Source organism: Cyprinus carpio, chromosome B2 (assembly GCF_018340385.1).
Source record: "Cyprinus carpio isolate SPL01 chromosome B2, ASM1834038v1, whole genome shotgun sequence".
Lineage (NCBI taxonomy): Eukaryota > Metazoa > Chordata > Actinopteri > Cypriniformes > Cyprinidae > Cyprinus > Cyprinus carpio.
Window position 1 is genome coordinate 17,487,013 of NC_056598.1, and position 20,616 is coordinate 17,507,628.

The window sequence follows — 20,616 nt, forward strand, 5'->3', positions numbered from 1 at the left end:
GCGAGAGAGAGCACTTCTATCAGTGCGATTCCCCCTGTCCCATCCTGCCTTCACTAACTTTAAGTTAATCGACAACGAATTGTGACTCCTGGGAAAAACGTGATGTCTGGTCACCCTATGCCTAATCCTTCAGGTGCTGAGGCTATTGTTTCAGATCGCTAGTTAGCGTTTTGGTTGCTTATCTGTCCAGTGCGTTTGCCAACCTGAAACTAGATATGCAAACACCTGTCATCCGATTGCAGTCCAATGACAGGGATGCACATTTTGAAAGACAAGACAGTTAACTTAGCCTGTAGTATATATTTTGAATGTCCGATAGTCCTTGTTAATGAAGACTCGGCATAAATTTCGTCATTTTTTTTATCATCAGATAATAGTTTTAGCTCGTCAACGTCTCGTCTCGAAAAAAGGTTCGTTAACGGATATTTTTCATCGTCGTCTTCGTTGACGAAATTAACACTGGTTGGAAAATCTGTTTTTTCAGCAGCCACTACTTCAGTCTTCAGTGTCACATGATCCTTCATTATCAATGTTGAAAACAGTTGTGCTGCTTAGTATTTATTTAGAAACATTAAAATTTCCTTTGGAATTTTCTCCCACTTTGATGAAAAGAACGTTCAACTAAACAGCATTTATTTGAAATGACAAACTGTATGTGAACACAGCGTTGAAAGTGTTGTCATAAAAAATGCATAATTTGGAGTCCTAGGACTTGGAACAGCTCCAAGTAGAATGTCACGTGTTGTCAACTCAGAATTGTGGTAATTATGACATGGCGTGATCAGTTAAAGTTTTTTTTTAAGTCTTACTGACCCAGAACCACTGAAGTACAGATGTCTACAGATGTACAAAGAATTTCTGGGAGGTTCATAAGAAATCAAAGTCATATTTGTGATTTAAAGGGTTACTCCTCACCAAAATGAAAATTTTGTCATTAATCACTTACCCCCATGTCGTTCCAAACCTGTAAAAGCTTCGTACGTCTTCCGAACACAATTTAAGATATTTTGAATGAAAACCAGGGAGGCTGCCAAGTAAATTACACTATCAAGATCCAGAGAAGTATGAAAGACATCGTCAGAATACTCCATCTGCCATCAGTGGTTCAATCAGATTTTTATGAAACGACGAGAATACTTTTTGTATGCGAAGAAAACAAAAATAACGACTTTATTCAACAATTTGTCTCCTCTGTGTCTCTCAGCATCACCGTAGCGCCATTTTGGAGAACATCCACTGAACGCAAACTGACAGTGCAGTTTACTTGGCAGTCAATAGGCAGTCATAAGCCTCCCAGTTTTCATCCAAAATATTTTAAATTATTTTTTGAAGATGAATAATGCTTTTAAGGGTTTGGAATGACATGGGGGTAAGGGATTAATGACAAAATTTTCATTTTGGGGTGGAGTATCCCTTTAATTACTGAAAACATCCCTCTTTTGTGTACTAACACATTCAATATTTTTTCCAATTGCTTTCATTAGAAAATGGCTTTAGAGTACATTCTTGAGCTTAATGGCAAGACACCGTGATACACTTCAGGAGAGCATATAACCTTGAGATAGAGTACTGCATTCGATTGGTTTATTTAATGCTGACATGAAAGGAGTGAATAAAAACATAACTGTTACAACTTGGATGGATTTTTTTGTATTAAAAATACTGTATAAGTAGTCTGTTATTCTCCAATACATATGATGAAAAAGATTATTTTCGATTAGCTGAAAAATAGTAGAATGATATTCTTCTTTTATGAGCTTATGAAATAAATTAATAATGAATGAATGGCATCCAATGAAATGCCTTCAAAATGAATGAAATTACTCTTGATTCATTACAAAAACTATTCAGTTTATTATTTCTAAAGTTACTGTTTCATACTAGTTGTTTTATTATGGCTATAAGAGATCAGCAGTGCTTTGGTCCTCTGCTAAATGAGAACACTACGTGTGTGTGTGTGTGTTTATTCATACAGTGGTTTCTAGCTTTTAGTGAATGCATATACTTAGAGATCACGTGATTAAATGTCCAGCTTTCATTTTCACTTCCCCTACAAATCACCTTACAGTAATAGGATGTTGCATTTTGCATGCAATTTCATATTTTAGCCTTAGGGATCTCTGCATTAATGAACATTGAAAATCATAAATAGAAAACCTCTCAAAGCATTTCATGTTTATTAGACCACTCAGAGTGCACTCCATAAATTTGTTTCATTGTAGCTAAGCTGCGCTGGCTGTGAATAAATGTTTTCAATGAATCGGTAAAAAAATGCTGTCTATTATTCTATGCTTGAAATGACTATAAATACCAGTTTAATTATGTTGGGGTTTTTATTTTAAATGCAGATGCAAAAGTGTTGACTTTCGTGTCTTTACATCCAAATTGTGATTTAGCTCTTGTACCAAGCTTAACCATTTCATTTTGCAGTGCAGCTGAGACTGAAATAAATTCAGGGCCACTCTCCCACAGAATTTTAGATGATTGCCTGTCATGAACAAGCCGTCTCACTCACACAGGAGTCATATGCCTTCCATCATTGTCCAAGAATACCGCTCTAGTTCGCTGCAACAAGAGGCCCAAAATCACAGAATTTTTTCTTTCTATCTGTTTTTTTTTTTGGTAGAAACTACATGGTACAGGTGCTGAACCTGGAACAGGGACCATCTCCCCCAGTGAAGTGAGTATGTCACAGATGAAGGAGGCGGGTGTGCAACTGTGTGAACGAGCCTCCATCAACTTTCAGAGGTCGAGATCTTCACCCCTCTCTTTTTCGGGATACGGCACACGCTATTTCTTGTCCACTGCTTTTTTTTTCATTCATATCCACTGTGAATCTTTTCACTTCTTCCTTCAGCTGCACTTCTCTAATGCAACACCTTTTTTGTCCGTAAGCATTCTTATAAAGATTATTTCCTCTCTTTCCGGTGGCTGTGGTCATATTCCAATACTTCTGCTGTTTTTTTTTAAGAAACTAGACTTGATAGATTGAAAGCACCACCAGAAGGCTTTTGTCTTGCACTATAGCAATTTCCTCTTTCATTTCTTTTTGCGCTTTGTAGAGTTCATTTGAAAAGAAATGTTTTTTTGTTTTTTTTCCCTTTAATCATATGTCATGAGTCAAAATCTGCTGGCACAATGCAAGCAGCCACAAATTTTAATTCAATTTCCTCTCATGGCTCTTAAGACGTCTCCACTTTGCTATTCTTCATGACCTGTCTCCCTGTCTCTTCTGTTCTCTGGCCCACTCTACTTTTATGCATATAGTGGTGATCTACAGTATCATCTTTCCCAGTTAATGACTGAGTCTGTTCTCTCCTCTCAGCCACATCTCTTCTAACATCTCTATAATTCACTCACTCTGTCCAGGTTTCAAGGCTGCTGCTTTCTCTCTGCTGCACTGTCGGATTGTCTCTTTGATCCAGCATGTTACCCAAAAGGCGTTTTTGTAAAAGTCAGAGCGTACTGCACGTGCATAAGTGAATGCAGAATTACTGAGAGTGTAAATGCTGCTTGAGCAGCCTAGTTTCATTGTGTTCCTTTGCTAGTACCTGAAAAGGACGGGCTTATTTCATGCATCCATTTCCCTGCTTATCTGAACTGTTCTGTACTTCGTGTTCTGATCATGTTGTCCTTTTGTGTTTGTGTGCATGTTCATTTGTGCGTGTGTGTGTGTGTGTCTCGTGTATGTGTGTTTTTCCTTCTGACCCTCACAGAGCTCCCAGTACGTTCAGTGCGTCGCTGGTTGCCTACAGCTCATGCTGAGAGTGAATGAATACAGATTCGCCTGGGTGGAGGCCGACGGAGTGAACTGGTAATACTCACTTTCACACTAATATGTAGGTCATGTTTTGGGTAATATTGCACAATATTGTAAACAATACCTAAGCTCTCTTTGTGTTATGTTTATCTAGAAGTATTTGAGGATTTTATCATTGTTATTTCCAGACCTGGAATTAATAATATTTGTAACAATATTGTATTAAATAATATTGAATATTAAATTTAATGTTTTAGATCATAAAAATACACTTCAGTTTGGAGTAAGATTTTTAAAAATGTTTTTGAAAGAAGTCTCTTTTGTTCACCAAGGCTCAAATTTTTGTTTGATCAAAAATACAGTAAAAACAGTCATATTGTTAAATATTTTTTAAATTTTAAAATAACTGTTTTCTATTGTAATAAATATAATTTATTCCTGTGCTGGCAAAGCTGAATTTCTTCAGTGTCACATGGTCCTTCAGAAATCATTCTATTATGCCGATTTGGTGCTCAAGAAAACTTTCTTTTTATTATCAATGTTAAAAACATTCAGAAGAACAGCATTTATTTGAAATAGAAATCTTTTAAAATATTATAAATGTCTTTACTGCCACTTTGGATGAATTTAATGCATCCTTGATAATAGACGTATCGATATCTTAAAAAAAAAAAAAAAAATTCTTATTGAGATATATATGCACAGTATGTATTATAAATAAAGTATAAATTGTTTGTTTATGATGTTTTATCATTTAGTTTTTATTCATCATTTAATTATTTAATTAAATATTAATGAAAATATTTTGTTGGCTAGGACTTGCTGTGTATTATTTTTAAATCTGTAACCAGTAGTCTGGAAGAGTCATAGAATAGGCATGAAAATTGATTGGTCAAACCCAATAACACCTTTGTTTATTTATTTATTTTTGAAAGTTGCAGCACATAATTATCAGTGTGCTCTACTCACGCCCCTTTTATGCTCCCCATCCCCTGCCGTATTAAAGAACAAATCCTGTAGAACAAGAAAGCATCTCATTGTCCTAGCAGGTTTTAGCCCTGTGATCATAAAAGTTCTTTTGTTTTCTAGAGTACAGACAGAGTAAAAGACAGGATAATGAGGCTTCTCTGAAGATAATTTTCTTTTTCTTACCTCTCAAGTAAAATTTCTTTCATGTAATGGTCTCATTATACATCACAAAAATGTGGGCTTTCATTTTCCCCTCATCAGACCATCAGGGCTAACTTTATGAAGAGCATCCTCTCAGCACACCATTAGGGGCGAGATGCCCTACTGTTTACTAACTTCGACTGTTCTGTCTGTCCTTCTTTCAGCATCACGGCAGTGCTGAGCAATAAGTGTGGCTTCCAGCTGCAGTATCAGATGATCTTCTGCGTGTGGCTTCTGGCATTCAGCCCGCAACTCTGCGAACAGCTGCGGCGCTATAACGTGGTACCGGCACTCTCCGACATCCTCCAAGAGTCTGTCAAAGAGAAGGTCACTCGCATAATCCTGGCTGCTTTCAGGGTATGTGTCATGAAACGCGTCTGCTTCAAACCGCACTCATTAGCCATCCAGTCTCCTTTCCTGACTTTGTGAATGCAGTAGTGTCAAATTTTCTTTTTAAAATCAGCCTCATGCCTTTTCCCTTTAAAAAAAAAACACACACACACACACACACACTAAGCGATTGTAGGATTAAAATCAGCCTCATGCCTTCTCAGCTGCAGAAAACTAATAGGTTATTTCACACTGAAGCCACCCCTGAATCCTCTCAGCATCACTCAGCCGCCTGCTTTTTTTTTCAAAATGCCACTGTTACTAGTTCCAAAAATCTGAGAACACTTAATTATTATTTTTTTAGTACAGTTTTTTTATTTTTTTAGTACATTCTTAAAGAAATAGTTCACCTAATGGATCCTCTGCAAGTGAATGGGTGCCGTCAGAATGAGAATTTAAACAGCTAATAAAAACATCACAAAAGTCCACAAGTAATCTAAGTGACCCACAAGCTACATATTTGTAAGAAAAAAATACATCAAGACATTTTTAAACCTTTGCTTCCAGCTAAAATATGAGTCCTCTATCCATAATATCGCTTCTCTGAAAAAGTCATCTCTCCTAAATCAAGAGAAAAATATGCAGAGATCAATTTTTTTTTTTTTTTTCAAACATGCAGCTTTTCACCTTACAATAAATTAATTGATGGACTAGAGTGGATTACTTGTGGTGATTTTTTTTTTTTCCTCATTTTTTGAAGAAGTAAACTCATCTGCATCTCGGTTGAGATTTTTTGAAATTCCATATTTTTCAGTGTGTATTTCATTTTGTTTTCCCCACATTTGCTTATTTAATTAGTGACCTAGAATGACATTTTTAGAATGACCTTTTTTAAAAAAAAAAATTCTTAATGTATTCAAAATCTTTATTTATTTACAGGTTGAAAAATTTTTTTTTTTTTTTTGACGGTTTAGATTTTGAATTGAATTTTTTTCAGTGTTTTATATGTATTGATGAACAATTCAGTTTGAATTGGTTTATTTTAAAAACTGGTCATTAGACCATAATTTGAACCGTTGTGACCTCTCGCACTTAAAAAGTGAAACATTTTTCAGAGCCACAACATATTGAGACACTTCAAAGACACTTAACCCCAATCATGTACAGTACAAGGCACCATTGCTGCAATTAGAGTGCTTAAGGAAATGGATTGCAAAGCATCTGTTAAATGAAGATAAGTAAATATAAACATATCTCTAAAAGTACTTAATGAGTGATCATTAAGTCTGATGCCGGACTATTTAACTGACTGTTGTTGTTTTTTTTTTGGTGTACAAATAATGAATGAAACAGTGCGTGTGCTGAATCCATTACAGATGGATGGATGTGTCTGTTTTCTCACTTTTTTTTAGATCAGGGCATAGCTCAGCAGAAGGTGTCCTCTTCAAAGTCCATTAGCGGATCACTCACTCTTTTATTCTGAAAGGATGTAATTTACCCAGAATATACTAAGAACCCCATTATTACCTTATTAAGGTTGCAGATTGACAAAAGCGCTCATTTTAATCTCTTCTACACTCATCGCCTATTCAGTGCTTGGTTTTAAGAGACTATAAATGGAAAAAAAAGAAAAAAAAACCTAGTCACCCCCACATTGCCCTTCCTGCTTGTGTTGATCATTTGAATCAGGATATAGTGCTAGACCAAATGTAGTCCCAAGGCATTTTATCTTCCGTCGGGCTTATTACTTTTCCACTGCCGGCACATATTTGTTTAATACATAGCCGAGGCACAAAAACAGGCTGCTTGTTACTCTTATTCTGCATTTCATTTTCCTGCACATGGCGTTCATAGTGCAGGCTACATTTAATGTTCAAATTAGCCCTGAAAGCTGGGCTCTGTTGTTGGTATTAGAGTTGTGTAATGAATTCATTGTCCATGTCGCTGACAGTATTGAATTAGAGTGCAGCGCTTCATTCATCTCACCTGCTGAAGGGCTTATTAAGTTGTCCTGACCAGGTATTCTCTCTCTGTGCCTGTCCATGATTACATGGCTTCCATTTCACAGCTATCAATGGATCTGCCTCTGCACATTTGCCATTATTTATGTTCCACATTTGTACACTCTTCTCCACTGTTATATATAGTATTACCTAAAGCAATACTTTAAACACTCAGGATTGAAGAAATTGGTCTGTTGTATAGCCTAGTTGTGATTATTTATTAATCAGCTGATTATTGTAGCTGATCAAAGGTCTCTTTTTATTCTTATACTGCAAATATTCTTTATTCTTATTGCGTAATCAGCTGCACAGCTCTGTCTTTCTGTTCTTGGTATAGAGATCTGGTTGTACAGGAATGATGTCACTTGGTCTGCATCCGTTCTTCATCTATCTATCTATCTATCTATCTATCTATCTATCTATCTATCTGTCGGTCAGTCCTTTCTTTTTTTTTTTTTTTTTTTTGTTTTTTTTTATTTTTCTATCTATCTATCTATCTATCTATCTATCTATCTATCTGTCTGTCCGTCTCTATCTGTCTGTCTGTCTATCTATCGATCTATTGGTCTGTCCATCTGTCTCTATCTATCTGTCTGTCTGTCTGTCTGTCTGTCTGTCTGTCTTTTGTAAGTCCATCCTTCTCTATCTATCTATCTATCTATCTATCTATCCATCTATCTATCTATCTTTTGTACTGTATATCCATCTTTAAGTCTATGAGTTTATGATTCTATCTATCTGTCTGTCTGTCTGTCTGTCTTGATGTCTGTGTGTCTGTCAGTACATCCATCTACTGTCTGTCTATCTATCTATCTATCTATCTATCTATCTATCTATCTATCTATCTATCTATCTATCTATCTATCTATCTATCTATCTGTCTATCTGTCTATCTGTCTATCTAACTGTCTGTCTGTCTGTCTGTCTGTCTGTCTGTCTGTCCGTCTCTATCTGTCTGTCTATCTATCGATCTATTGGTCTGTCCATCTGTCTCTATCTATCTGTCTGTCTGTCTATCTATCTATCTATCTATCTATCTGTCTGTCTGTCTGTCTATCGGTCCCTCCCTCCCTCCCTGTGTCCTTCCATCCATCTTTACCTATCTATCTATCTATCTATCTATCTGTCTATCTATCTATCTATCTATCTATCTATCTATCTATCTATCTATCTATCTATCTGTCTGTCTGTTTGTATGTCTGTGTTTCTCTGTTTTTCAGTATATATTTCTGTCTGTCTGTCTGTCTGTCCGTCCGTCTCTATCTGTCTGTCTGTCTGTCTGTCTATCTATCGATCTATTTGTCTGTCCATCTGTCTCTATCTATCTGTCTGTCCATCTGTCTCTATCTGTCTGTCTGTCTGTCTGTCTGTCTATCGGTCCCTCCCTCCCTCCCTGTGTCCTTCCATCCATCTTTATCTATCTATCTATCTATCTATCTATCTATCTATCTATCTATCTATCTATCTATCTGTCTGTCTGTCTGTCTGTCTGTCTGTCTGTCTGTCTGTCTGTCTGTCTATCGGTCCCTCCCTCCCTCTGTCCTTCCATCCATCTTTACCTATCTATCTATCTATCTATCTATCTATCTATCTATCTATCTATCTATCTATCTATCTATCTATCTATCTGTCTGTCTGTCTGTCTGTCTGTGTCTGTCTCTCTCTCTCTCTCTCTCTCTCTCTCTCTGTCTCTCTGTTTGTCCGTCTATCTGTCCATCCGTCTCTATCTATCTGTCTATCTGTCTGTCCGTTCGTCCATCCGACTGTCTCTATGTATCTATCTGTCTGTCTATCTGTCTTTGTCGTTCTATCTGACATTCTATCTAGCATTCTATTTAGTTGTCTATCGTTCTATTATTCTACAGTATCTAACAATCTGTCACTCTATCATTTTCCATTTGTCAATCTGAGTGTCTTTTTTAACAAGTTCATTTACTCTCATGCCAACAAACCACACTTACTGCTCATTCATCAATGTCTTATTTCCACGGAATGGGAAAGCAGTGTATAAGTATGCATAGATGCAGAATGTCACAGAGGAAGGTGTAGGGCAGCACTGAGCTAACAATCCATCATCTTGTTTACTGCAGCTATACATTGGGCTAATCAGATTTTTGACCTGTTCAGCATGATTTATTATGTGTTGCAAAGCAAGCATTATAAGGCCAGAAATTGTGTTACAAATGTATGAAGGAGACTTCCTCTTTTGTGTCAAAAGAATAGTCACATGGTATTGGGTGCATCTGGAATTGGATCTGATTAAGGATGTGACTTGCGGTATATCGTTATGAGAAAGAGAATGAGAATAACTATGAAGCTTTTGTTTGGAATGGAGAAATGTGTCCGGACTGCATAAAAAATGTATGTTTGCTTGAAGCAGGACTGCCAATACCAAGACCTGTCAGACTGCCTTGCAGCAGTCCACAATGAAGCAAAACGTTAGGCTGCTGCAAATTAAAATGCCAGCACTGTTCATCGTCTCTTCAAAATGCATTACTATTGTAATTCAACACTGCAGCTATCGCTCTATTAGGAGTCTGTCACTGCCTCTTAATATGTACTCTTCCTTTGCAAGCTTACTTACTCCTCTTTTATATCTTTGCTGTCCTTCATACATTCAACAGCATGACATCCTTCCTGCTGGACAGCTGAGCGTTCACTGACTCTAATTATTCAATTTTGTCAGTAGCTTTATTATATAATAATGTCTCAATTCTGGTGATTAAAAGCTGCCTGGAAGCAATGAGATGCCTAATTATTACTTGGTTTCTACCTCACTAGCTTCAAATTGAAGTGTCTCAGTAACAGTGATTCAGGCCCCTTCGAAATGAAATCTGTTTCTGTTTCATCAGTAATCAATACTTCGCCTGTTTGAGAGCTCGTCTTCTTAGGCTGCCTGAGTGGAATGACATTTATGTACCACCTTGAGTGTATCATAAAACCTACAGCTAAACTTTATTAAACCAGCAGACATGAAAGGAAAATATGATTCATTTATTAATTTCCTTTCTTTTTTTTATACATCTGAGCATTCTCATGTCCATTAACTGATGATATTTTTTAGAGTAGCAGCATGAGTTGATTTGATATTTCACCCAATTTGATCTAAGCAATTTAACTTGATGACTACCGGTAGCAACTGGAAGAACAACTTAAGAGGAATTTGCCAGAAAGGGCATGTTTTCAAGGCTTGTAGGACAGTTTTCAAAGAGCAACACCTAATTTAGTACAGCTAAGAGCAAAGCATTTTAAAAAAGGAAGTCAAAGCTTATGTTAGCATTTCCTGCCAAATGAACCATGTCCATTAAGACTGTAATAAATTCTGAGAAATAAAAGCACTCTTATTCAAATATGGCATGTTCATTTCCTCATCAAGTGCTCAGTGCAGGGGTTCATTTTTTGGTTGTCGAAAGGGGCCATGTCAAATTTGTGCAGGTAAAACATCTTTTCTCACACTATGTAGCTGCACAAAGCTTTCCTTAAGAGTAGAAACTCTAAAAGAAATGGTGAATGCATATTTAAAATTGAAAGCACTGACTTTCTCTTTACAACAGTCTCAACAATTCAAATAGTGATTTTTTTTTTTTTTTTCCCAATGCTGTGCAGCATCTTTCTTGCTGGGAAATAGTCTTGAATTTACTGAATCATTTGACTGCAAAAGGCAAGGACAGGTCTTTAAGATCCCCTGTTCAACCACTGTTGATCTAAAATTTTAAAGTTCTTTGAAGATATATTTGAAAATATATCGTCTTTATTACTAAACACCATGGTAACATGGTATCCACCTTCAAATGAAATCTGATAAAAGAAAATGATTGTTATAATTTAAATATTGTGACAGATATCTATTTCTGAATTACTGCACTCATCACAAAGTAGATTTGAAATGAAGTGATGTTTAAATATGATTGATTTCATCATAGACATCCAATTAAATTGTGCTTGGATTATTTCCAGTACTCTTAGTACTTGAATTTTTCTCTAGTAACACCATTAACATGTTCATTGCTAAAGAACCTGCTGGAGAAGTCTGCTGAGAGAGAGACCCGTCAGGAGTACGCTCTTGCCATGATCCAGTGCAAAGTGCTCAAACAGCTGGAGAACCTGGACCAGCAGAAATATGATGATGAGGACATCACTGATGACATCAAGTTCCTCCTGGAAAGACTGGGAGAGAGCGTTCAGGATCTCAGGTAAAGCCCACATACTCTCTCAACATGTTTTCAACAGGTTGCTTTTTCCTCATGTTTATACTGCTTTCCTTCTTCCTCTTGCAGTTCTTTTGATGAGTACAGCTCTGAGCTGAAGTCTGGACGTCTGGAGTGGAGTCCAGTGCACAAATCAGAGAAGTTCTGGAGGGAAAACGCAGTTCGCCTGAATGAGAAGAACTACGAGCTGCTGAAGTAAGAAGCATCTGGTGTTAGTATTGGGGCTATAACTAGTAATAAAGAGGGAAAGACCACTTGCCATTTGGCATCTACAGTGTTCTGTCACACCAAATCATAGAATGTCATAGAAAATCAGATTTATTGTCTGAATTTTGTAATAAAATCCACAGAATTTGAGATTGAAGCTGAATTTTGATCAAAAATAACAAAACAGCCAAAAATATATTTGAATTATTTTTTTCTTTTTCCACAAATGCTTAGTTGTAACTTCCACTCCAGTTGATAGTCACATATAATTTACTGGTTTAATTACTGGTTGTGTGAAAATTGTTAACAAGTTGCCAATCATGATTTACAGTTGTAGTGATCCATTTTATAATATTTGCTTAATTGATAGTTTGTTTTTGTTTTGTTTTTTACAGACGAATACACAGGTCTTGTCCTGTTAAAATAAAGAAGCATGTTTACTTGAAGCACAAACTCGTATAAGATATTAAGACTTGTTTTCAAAATGTTGTCAATTTATGGTTGACAGAAAAAATCTGTTTGCCAATTTACTCCAAGAAAACTTAATTCAAGATACAGTGGCTGCAAAACAAAATATTTGAGTGCTTGTTATTTCTCTGTTTCCCTCTCTGTTCCCCCCATTATTTCTAGCGCTCTTCCAACAAAGGCCATAAATAAAAAAGAAGGAAAAAAAAAGATGATTAAGAATATTGTAATATGAATGTTGCTGCTTTAAAAACATACATGCTGTGTGAATTGATATCATTCACACGTGTGAACAGTCATAATGAGTGTTTTCAGTTCTCCCTGCTTTTAGAATAAAACGATGTTAGCAGGGGTCAAGTGTTCAGAGAGGGACTGAAATGATTTTTGCAGTATTGAGCAAATGGTTCAATTACTGTTTTGAACCTACTGTACTGTTTTTAAACAAGTTGTTTTTACTGTCTGAATCACCTCTCCTCCCTCTCTGGTGAAGGCCGCACAAGTTGAAACCAAAGCCGAGTATCAGCGGTTGAAACTCTCATTTTCATTGTCTCTCAGTAGTTTAATCATGCGTCAGCTCGACCCTTTTGACAGCTCTGTTTAAATCCTAATCTACTCATCTCATTCCTCTCATCACCACCCTCTCCACAATCAGCACAAGGCTCCATTTCAGCCCTCAGCTATTTGTGTTTTACTTCAGTTCGTCTCCATCCTTCCATCTCTTGCTCTCAGTGTGCAGGTGATTTGTAGCGCTTGAACCCTCTCTCTCCATTCTGCACGACTGTTATAATTTCATGCTTTCATGCAGAAGAGACCCGTCTCATACTTGACATTGTTTTTGAGCAGAAATAGATTGAAATCATATTCCCCAGAGCAACAAGCTTCTTGCTCACTACAAAGTCATTTTCTTAAGCTGTATTTATGTTGAAAAAAAAAAACTTATATGATGTGAAAAATATGTATATGATGACTATATGAAGAATTACAAGCCATAAATCTCACAGAATTTATATTTATATTCAGCAAGGATGCATTAAAATCAGCATATGTGACCCTGGACCACAAAACCAGTCATAAGAATCAATCTTTTGAACTTTATAAATAATTTATAAATAATCTTAAAGCTGAATAAATAAGCGCTTCATTGATGTGTGGTTTGTATGGTTTAAAGTTGTCCAAATTAAGTCCTTAGCAATGCATATTACTAATCAAATATTAAGTTTTAGTATAATTACGGAAGGAAATTTACAAAATATCTTCATGGAACATGATCTTTACTTAATATCCTAATGATTATTGGCATAAAAGAAAAATCGATAATTTTGACCCATACAATGTATTGTTGTATACCCATGAAGAATGATTTCTGACACTGAAGACTGAAAAATGTCTGCTCGAAATTCAGCTTTGCATCACAGGAATAAATTACATTTTAAAATATATTAAAAAAGAAAATGGTTATTTTAAATTGTAATATTTCAAAATATTATGTTTTTACTGATCAACTTCTTTCAAAAACAATTAAAAATCAAACCCTTTTTGGCCCACTGTATATTTTCTGAAAACAAGCCTTTATTCTTTTCTATTAAATGTATATGGTTGATGTATAGCTCTTTTATTGGAAAACAAGGCTAAAATACTGTTTAAGGAAACCTTGTTTTGCAGTTTTCCCATATTTGTTTCTTACTGAGCTAACAGAGCCTTTAATGTTTTCCTGGGCTGTGGTACCACATCTCCAGCTGTACAGTACCCTTGGATATATTTGCTCAGCGTGGGTTTAGTGTTGCCCTAGAGGTGTTACTGATTGCTTTTGGGGACCTGAAATGATTGTGTGTTTGTGCTTCTTGCCAGGATACTGACCAGGTTGTTGGAAGTGTCTGATGACCCTCAGGTTATTGCCGTTGCAGCTCACGACGTGGGGGAATACGTGAGACATTACCCTCGCGGCAAGAGGTGAGCGAGTGTCCTTCATCCTTCATCCATAAATGACCATCTCTCTGACTCTGCGGCTCTGCAAATTTATGACTGTTTCTCAGTACCCAAATATCCTGTAGCTCTGTGCGATTATAGTGCTGAAAATCGCCCAGGTTAGAGTTATTACCATCTGTGGCAACGGCTTGCATGTGATGATGTCAGTGTCAATTTACACTTACATCACTTCAAAGAGAGCAGCATACTAACTCGTCCAGGCTGACCTATTGCAAGATATTGCCCAAGCTTGCCATTTATATTGTAGGCACGTAGCATTCATGATCGGCCAATCAATTTTAGACTTAAGAATGCTATATATAGTTTTCTTCTAAAAGTAGAGATCCGCCAATCATGTGAGTGTCTAATACCCTCTCTAATCCAGACCATCCTCCCCCTGAGGTCAGCCACTCACAACGCACACTCTCGCTTTCCTCTTCAAAACGCCCCCATCGTTCAAAGAAACCGCGCTGAATCTATAGGGACTCATTGGTTTCATCAGCCCTGCTAACCCTGTAATTAGTCCACTCCAGAACAAATTAGCTTCTGCAGGTGAGCAAAAGAATTGCATTCAGTTCTGACAAGTGCTGAGATATTACTATCTATCTATCCTTCTGTCGTTCTATCTTTTTATCTGTCTGTCTGTATCTATAGTATAAATCGCACAGACGGTCCTCAGGTGGGAGCATAATGGTTTTGTCAATAATATTTCTTACAGAAGGTAGCATTTTTCTACCGTGAGCATTTCAGATCAAGTTCAAACTGATTTTAAATGGAAAACTGTAAGTGCCATTAAGCAGTTCATAGAAAGCGCTGTGTTAGATAAACTTGAGCTCTTTTGGAATCTTTCACAAAGTATCAACAAGAGTCTGATTACGCAGTTCGGTATTTGTGGATGCTTTATTAACAGCTCTAATAATTTTGTTTTATTTTAAAAGGATTCATTTGCTGACACTTTCCTTCTGAATATTTCTAGCAGCATCAACAAATCAAGTCGAAATTGACCATGTAAAATTTAATATGGTGTTACAAATATGTTTTTTATTATTACATTTTATAAAATGGCCTAAAATTTTAATTTATGAATTGTTAATTCTTATTTATGTATGTATGTATTTATTTACATACATACAACTTTCTTAAAACGACATTCTAGCATGGTAGTGGCAAGTTTCCAGTTCATTCACATTTTTTATAGAAAATGTCACATTCACATTTTGCCACATTTTCTTTGGAAAGTTGCTTTTTTTAATTTAAAGATAAGGACTATTTGACCTGTTGAAGGCTTTTTGAGCTTTGTGATTTTGTTGATCTTGCACTGAAATGCCTTTTCATTTTAATGATTGGAATTGCCAAAAATAATGCAGCTGTTGTTCTCTGTCATTCCCAGAGTTGAATTGAAAGGCATAGAGGCCCTGTGTTATTACCCATCTTGCAGAACATAATAATCTAGAACTGCATCTCTCTGCTTCTCTGTCCTTTAGGGTGATCGAACAGCTGGGTGGTAAACAGCTAGTGATGAACCACATGCATCATGAAGACCAGCTTGTCCGCTATAATGCCCTGCTGGCTGTTCAGAAGCTCATGGTGCATAACTGGTACGTTTAACTTCATATACATTTATGAATTTAAAATTTATGTTCAGCATTTATTTATTACATGTTGCCATTATTTATTTATTTACAGGATATTCGCACAAAATTGTGTTCTCTTTAACCTAACATCTTCACAGCAGTTCTGATTGTTGTATTTATTCCTCAAGCAAAACATCCCTAGTGTTTGTGCCTGATGCAACACTGCCCTCAATAGTGACCTGGAATAGAGCTTTCTCCTAATCTCTCTTTGCCACGCAGTAGTAATTTTCTCACTTCAGCACTGCATAATATATTGAATTATTCAGTGGACCATTGTGTCTTTTCAGCGTTAGTTGATCTTTGATTAAAACCCAGGGAACAGAATAAGTAGAAAAAAACATGATTAACTTCTCCAAGCATGTTCGATGTGTTTGTCCGAGCGACAAACTGTTGAATCAAGGCTGACGAGGCTCTGGCTCAGGTTCAGGTAGAACAAACACAGCCTAACACTAGTAGCTCATTATTGTGTCTGCATTCATCCTTAGGAGCTTCAGATTACTCTTTAAACAGGGATGATAAACCTCAAAGGCCCCGGCACACAGCATGCGTGTTTAGAGCACAATGGACATCTACTGGTGTACATTCAGTGGTGTCATGAAAAGTAATTGTTCGCTGTCAGCGTTTCATTACAGTGGCTTTAAATCAGCCTTCAAATTGAAAGTTTAGCGCCAAATCGAGCAGAATACAAGTCACTTTAAATGCTGCCTGAGTGGTATAGATCACACCTGCAAAGGGAGAATGGACTCCATAAAGTATCTCCGAATAATTCATCTTTATCATCAGCCGCACTGCAGGAGATAGAAATTTATGGAGGCCGATGCTCAGGGAAGAATTTCTATGTTAGTATTTATACTGTGAACCCAGACAGAGGGTTTTATGTAGGTATATGTGTATATATATATGAGATAATTTCAGCAGCTCTTTCATTTCCTTGCTTAGAAACTGTTCCGTCTGCTAATTCTGACTCAGTGGATCATGGCAATTATTAGCCATTAGCTAAATGGCTCAAATGTAATTTTCAGGATTAATTGTGCATAAATTTGAAGCGGTTTGACGTAAGGCTTAGCATGTCACCACCAAAAAGGATAAAAGCAAGCAGAGCAGTAAGTTTTGATTGTTCTCGGGAATAATGTAATGGTTGCATCTTGGTTCAAGTCTCTCAGATACAGACCCAGAGTTAAAAGGGAACTATTAAAAATGGCAATTGGGCTGAAGAGGCAGACAGTGCATGTATTATAGGAAAATCTGAAGGGAGGTGAAGGCCAACTCTTATTTGTATTCTTAATTGGAGAAGGAAATTACAGGGGATGTAATAACCGGATGATTGAGTTAAGATTTGGTGAACGTGGTTTCCAAGGTGCTCTTAAGAAGAGCCATACAAGATTGGCCTTTCACTGCCTCTCCTCAAACGCCATCTTTGCAATCCAGTTGCATCCACGACTCCATTTCCATTTGCTGTACTCTTCTCGAGAGATTTTTATATTGGTGAGGGTTATCTTCCGTTATCTAGCATGGTTTTGAGATGATGTTTCATACAAGAACATCTAGTTTCCATGGCATTTTTTGCATAACACGTTGTCTTCATGGTTTTTTGTATAAAGATACTAAAAGGTTATTTTTCTTTGTTGTTGTTGTTTTTGTTTAGTTTTTTTGGTGTAGAGCTTTTTTTACTCTGAGTTGGATACAGAAAATAACTAAAAAAAAAAAAAAAGCATGTGTGCGTACAGTTTATTTTCCCCTTGAGAGATGTGGTTCTGCCACCACACTATGGCTGTCGCTTTTTCCCATTCTCACACCATAGAGACTGTTTGGTGTCATGGCAACAGCCGGAGGAGAAGATGTTTTAGTTGGCACAGTTCTAGATGGCCGACTTTGCACGCTGTTAGCTTATTGTATCTGTACCATCTGGGTTAACCCCTGGAGGTGTGCCGCTGTGCGTGTGTAGAAATTCAGCCAGCAGCTCCGCAGTCTTGAGATGTTGGATGACACAGTGTTTAATCAATTTATTTTTTTCTTTTTTTTTCATGTTTGTTTTGCTCAAGCCTTTACACACTTAAGGATTTCATCTGCGGTCTGTCTGATGCAGCTTAGCGTGAAATCTCTCAGAAGTGCTTCGATGTTATGAAACTTAATTTTATTCGGAAATGAAGTCCTGATCGGAATAACAGAAAAATTATTAAGCAAGGTTTCACTGCCAAACAAGACCAAAGATGATTAAACCTTTGCTATGTTATGTGCTTCATATCTTTATCATTTAGAAGTAATTTATACAGTGAATGTGGAAATATTTGAAGAGAAATTGCATAGACATCCAGGTTTAAGACATTATAATATTTTATAAGACACACACTATCTATCTGTCTATCTAGATACATGTCTTTACTGTTACTTTTTATCAGTTTAGTCCATACTTGCTGAATTTTTTTTTTCTTTTAAAAAAATGTTAGAATGGTAGTATATATGAATATAGAATGTTTAATTATACCTAATTGATTTCTAATTTGTTATATTTGAAAGCATCAAGAATACAAAGGCATCAACACTTTATTATTATTTCAATTCAATATACTATACATATTGTCTATCCAGCTGGACTCAGGCATCTGGTCCGAAGCTTGTACAGTCAGTATACTAACAGACTTTAAAGGTGCATGAGAGAAAAATGTAAAATGTAAAACCTGTCACTCATTTAGTGTCACCTTAAAATCTTGATTGAAAAATTCTGTTACAATCTGAAAACTTAATAGAGATTACATTAGCAAATTTGCTGTAATAATAACTAACCTGACATATTTACAGGAATGTTTAATAATGTGCTCCATTCCAAACTGAATAAAGTATGCTTAGATATTTATCAATATTTATTTTAGTACTATTTCTAAAGGCTTTATAATATTCTTTAACTTTCAGCATGAGACAATGGTGCCTTGCCTTGAGAATTCAATATTACCGTTTCTTGAACTCTTAAATTGGATAATTCTAGAAGCTCCAGTCCATAGAGTAATAGAGCATTCATTTGAATCCTCTTAGTCATTAAAGTCTCAGACAACTGAGGACGCAGGTAGATTGTTAATCAGCTCTTCAGTTTTGAATTTTATTTTGTAAAAATGCATAGTGTTGTTGATGCCTGGTAGAAAAACAGAGTCGTGTCTTTCTATTCAGCTTTCAAAATCAGCCATAGCTCTTCCAACACAAGGTCGCCATGGGTCATAGTCGTATTTACCACAGGTTGAATGAATAAGACCACAGACATAAGTGTCTCATATGCCACACTCTTGCTCTATATTTGGGATGAATGAGGATGAAATCTCGCCTTTGGCAGGTTTGCTAACTTTTCTTGCTGTTCGTTATAAGACATTGACATTGACAAAATGAAGGAATCAGTTCAAGGTGTCAGTGAAGACAAAGTTAAGATTCTCTTGAAGTCATCACGCTGACACTGTGACCCTCACATACATCCTGTGGTTTGGGTCGATTGCAGGTTTGGCAGAAAATTGAATGCAAAGTGCAACTGATTGAGCCCAGTGGAGACTTTGCTTCAGTCTGATTGTTGTCTGCGTCCTGTTTGTTCTGGAGGACTGTCTTTGTGTGATTTTTGTTCGATGCCATTCAGTCTAAAATTCTGAGACCATACTGAAAGTGTAAGATACAAAGTCTATGTTAAACCTGGGGAACTTAACTAAATTATGCCTCGAAGTGCTTTTTGATAGGAAATGAAAATAGATTTCAGTATAATGAGTCATTTGTGAGGTAATGTGTTTTTCTGCATACCCATTTTAGACTGCACTAAAATTTCTACATTTTTATTTTTTTTATTCATAAGGTGAGTTGCCATTTTACCCTTTAAAATGAAGACCTTTATGAAAGTTTTCATAGGGCATTTTAATATATGAATGTCATCTACTGCTGATCTTTATATTAGCTTGAAGCTTTACTTCAATTGGCACAAAGCAGTGCAACTAATCTGACATTAATATTCAATTAACTATGTTCCACAGACAGACCTTATAGTATGTAAACTATTAGTGCAGCTCCTGTCCATAGCAGAGCTCTATCATTTTATGAACTTATGGTGCCTAAATTCAACATTAAGTACGTCAGATTTCAGACACTTTTCTCTACAACTGGTATTTCTAAACTTTTTAGTAGTCAAAATGTTCTTGAAGTACCCCTGAGAATCTAAGTTCAAATTCTGATAATTGCTTATGGTTCTTTTATGCCAGTTAATGGTCACATGACATCCAGGTAAACATTTTGCCTCAAACTCCTAATTTGCTGCTTATTAGTAGTTAGTAAGGTAGTTGCTAAGTTTAGGAATTGGGTAGGATAAGGGATGTTAAATACAGCATGGTCATGCAGAATATGTGCTTTATAAGTACTGATAAACAGCCAATATATTAATAGTGAGAATTCTTGTTAACCATCTGGTACAATGCTGAAAACTTATATCCACAAAAATGTTTGGAAATATGAAAATAAAATGATGCATGGTGTGTTCCTAAATGTATTAGAAGCAGCCTGCAGAGATGGAGTTCATATGAAGCAGCATTTACTGTGAACCAAAAAGCTGAAAACGTGCTGCTTGTGTGTAAATGAACACAGTGCCGTGCTTTAATCATGTAGTGCATCAGACTTTTGAGATTTTATGCAACCGTATTTATTTATTTAAATTTTTACATTTTATAGCTTAATTATTTTTTAGCTTTTCATCAACTCACAAACCCTCTGCAGTTCCACTTGGGAAACCCTGCTCTGCAGTTACTTAATGCTCCGTATCTCCATAACAAACCCCTAATGCCATGCATATCTTGTTTTTGTGTGCTAGCTGTGAACATATTAGCTCAATTAATATACAAATGGACTGTCAAGCTGTT

At 36.3% G+C, this 20,616-nt stretch overlaps 1 protein-coding gene across 2 annotated transcripts in view; it reads left to right on the forward strand.

The window, feature by feature from the left end:
* Nucleotides 1-20,616, forward strand: part of atp6v1h (ATPase H+ transporting V1 subunit H) — a 37,514-nt gene that overhangs the window by 15,239 nt on the left and 1,659 nt on the right. Inside the window, exons 7-13 of one of the 2 annotated variants that reach the window (XM_019116591.2) lie at nt 2,627-2,680; nt 3,717-3,814; nt 5,095-5,287; nt 11,278-11,456; nt 11,541-11,666; nt 13,992-14,093; nt 15,593-15,706. In XM_019116591.2, the coding sequence (XP_018972136.1) occupies nt 2,627-2,680; nt 3,717-3,814; nt 5,095-5,287; nt 11,278-11,456; nt 11,541-11,666; nt 13,992-14,093; nt 15,593-15,706 (866 nt within the window). The remainder of the gene's footprint in view (nt 1-2,626; nt 2,681-3,716; nt 3,815-5,094; nt 5,288-11,277; nt 11,457-11,540; nt 11,667-13,991; nt 14,094-15,592; nt 15,707-20,616) is intronic. The other variant, XM_019116598.2, reaches the window with a different exon arrangement.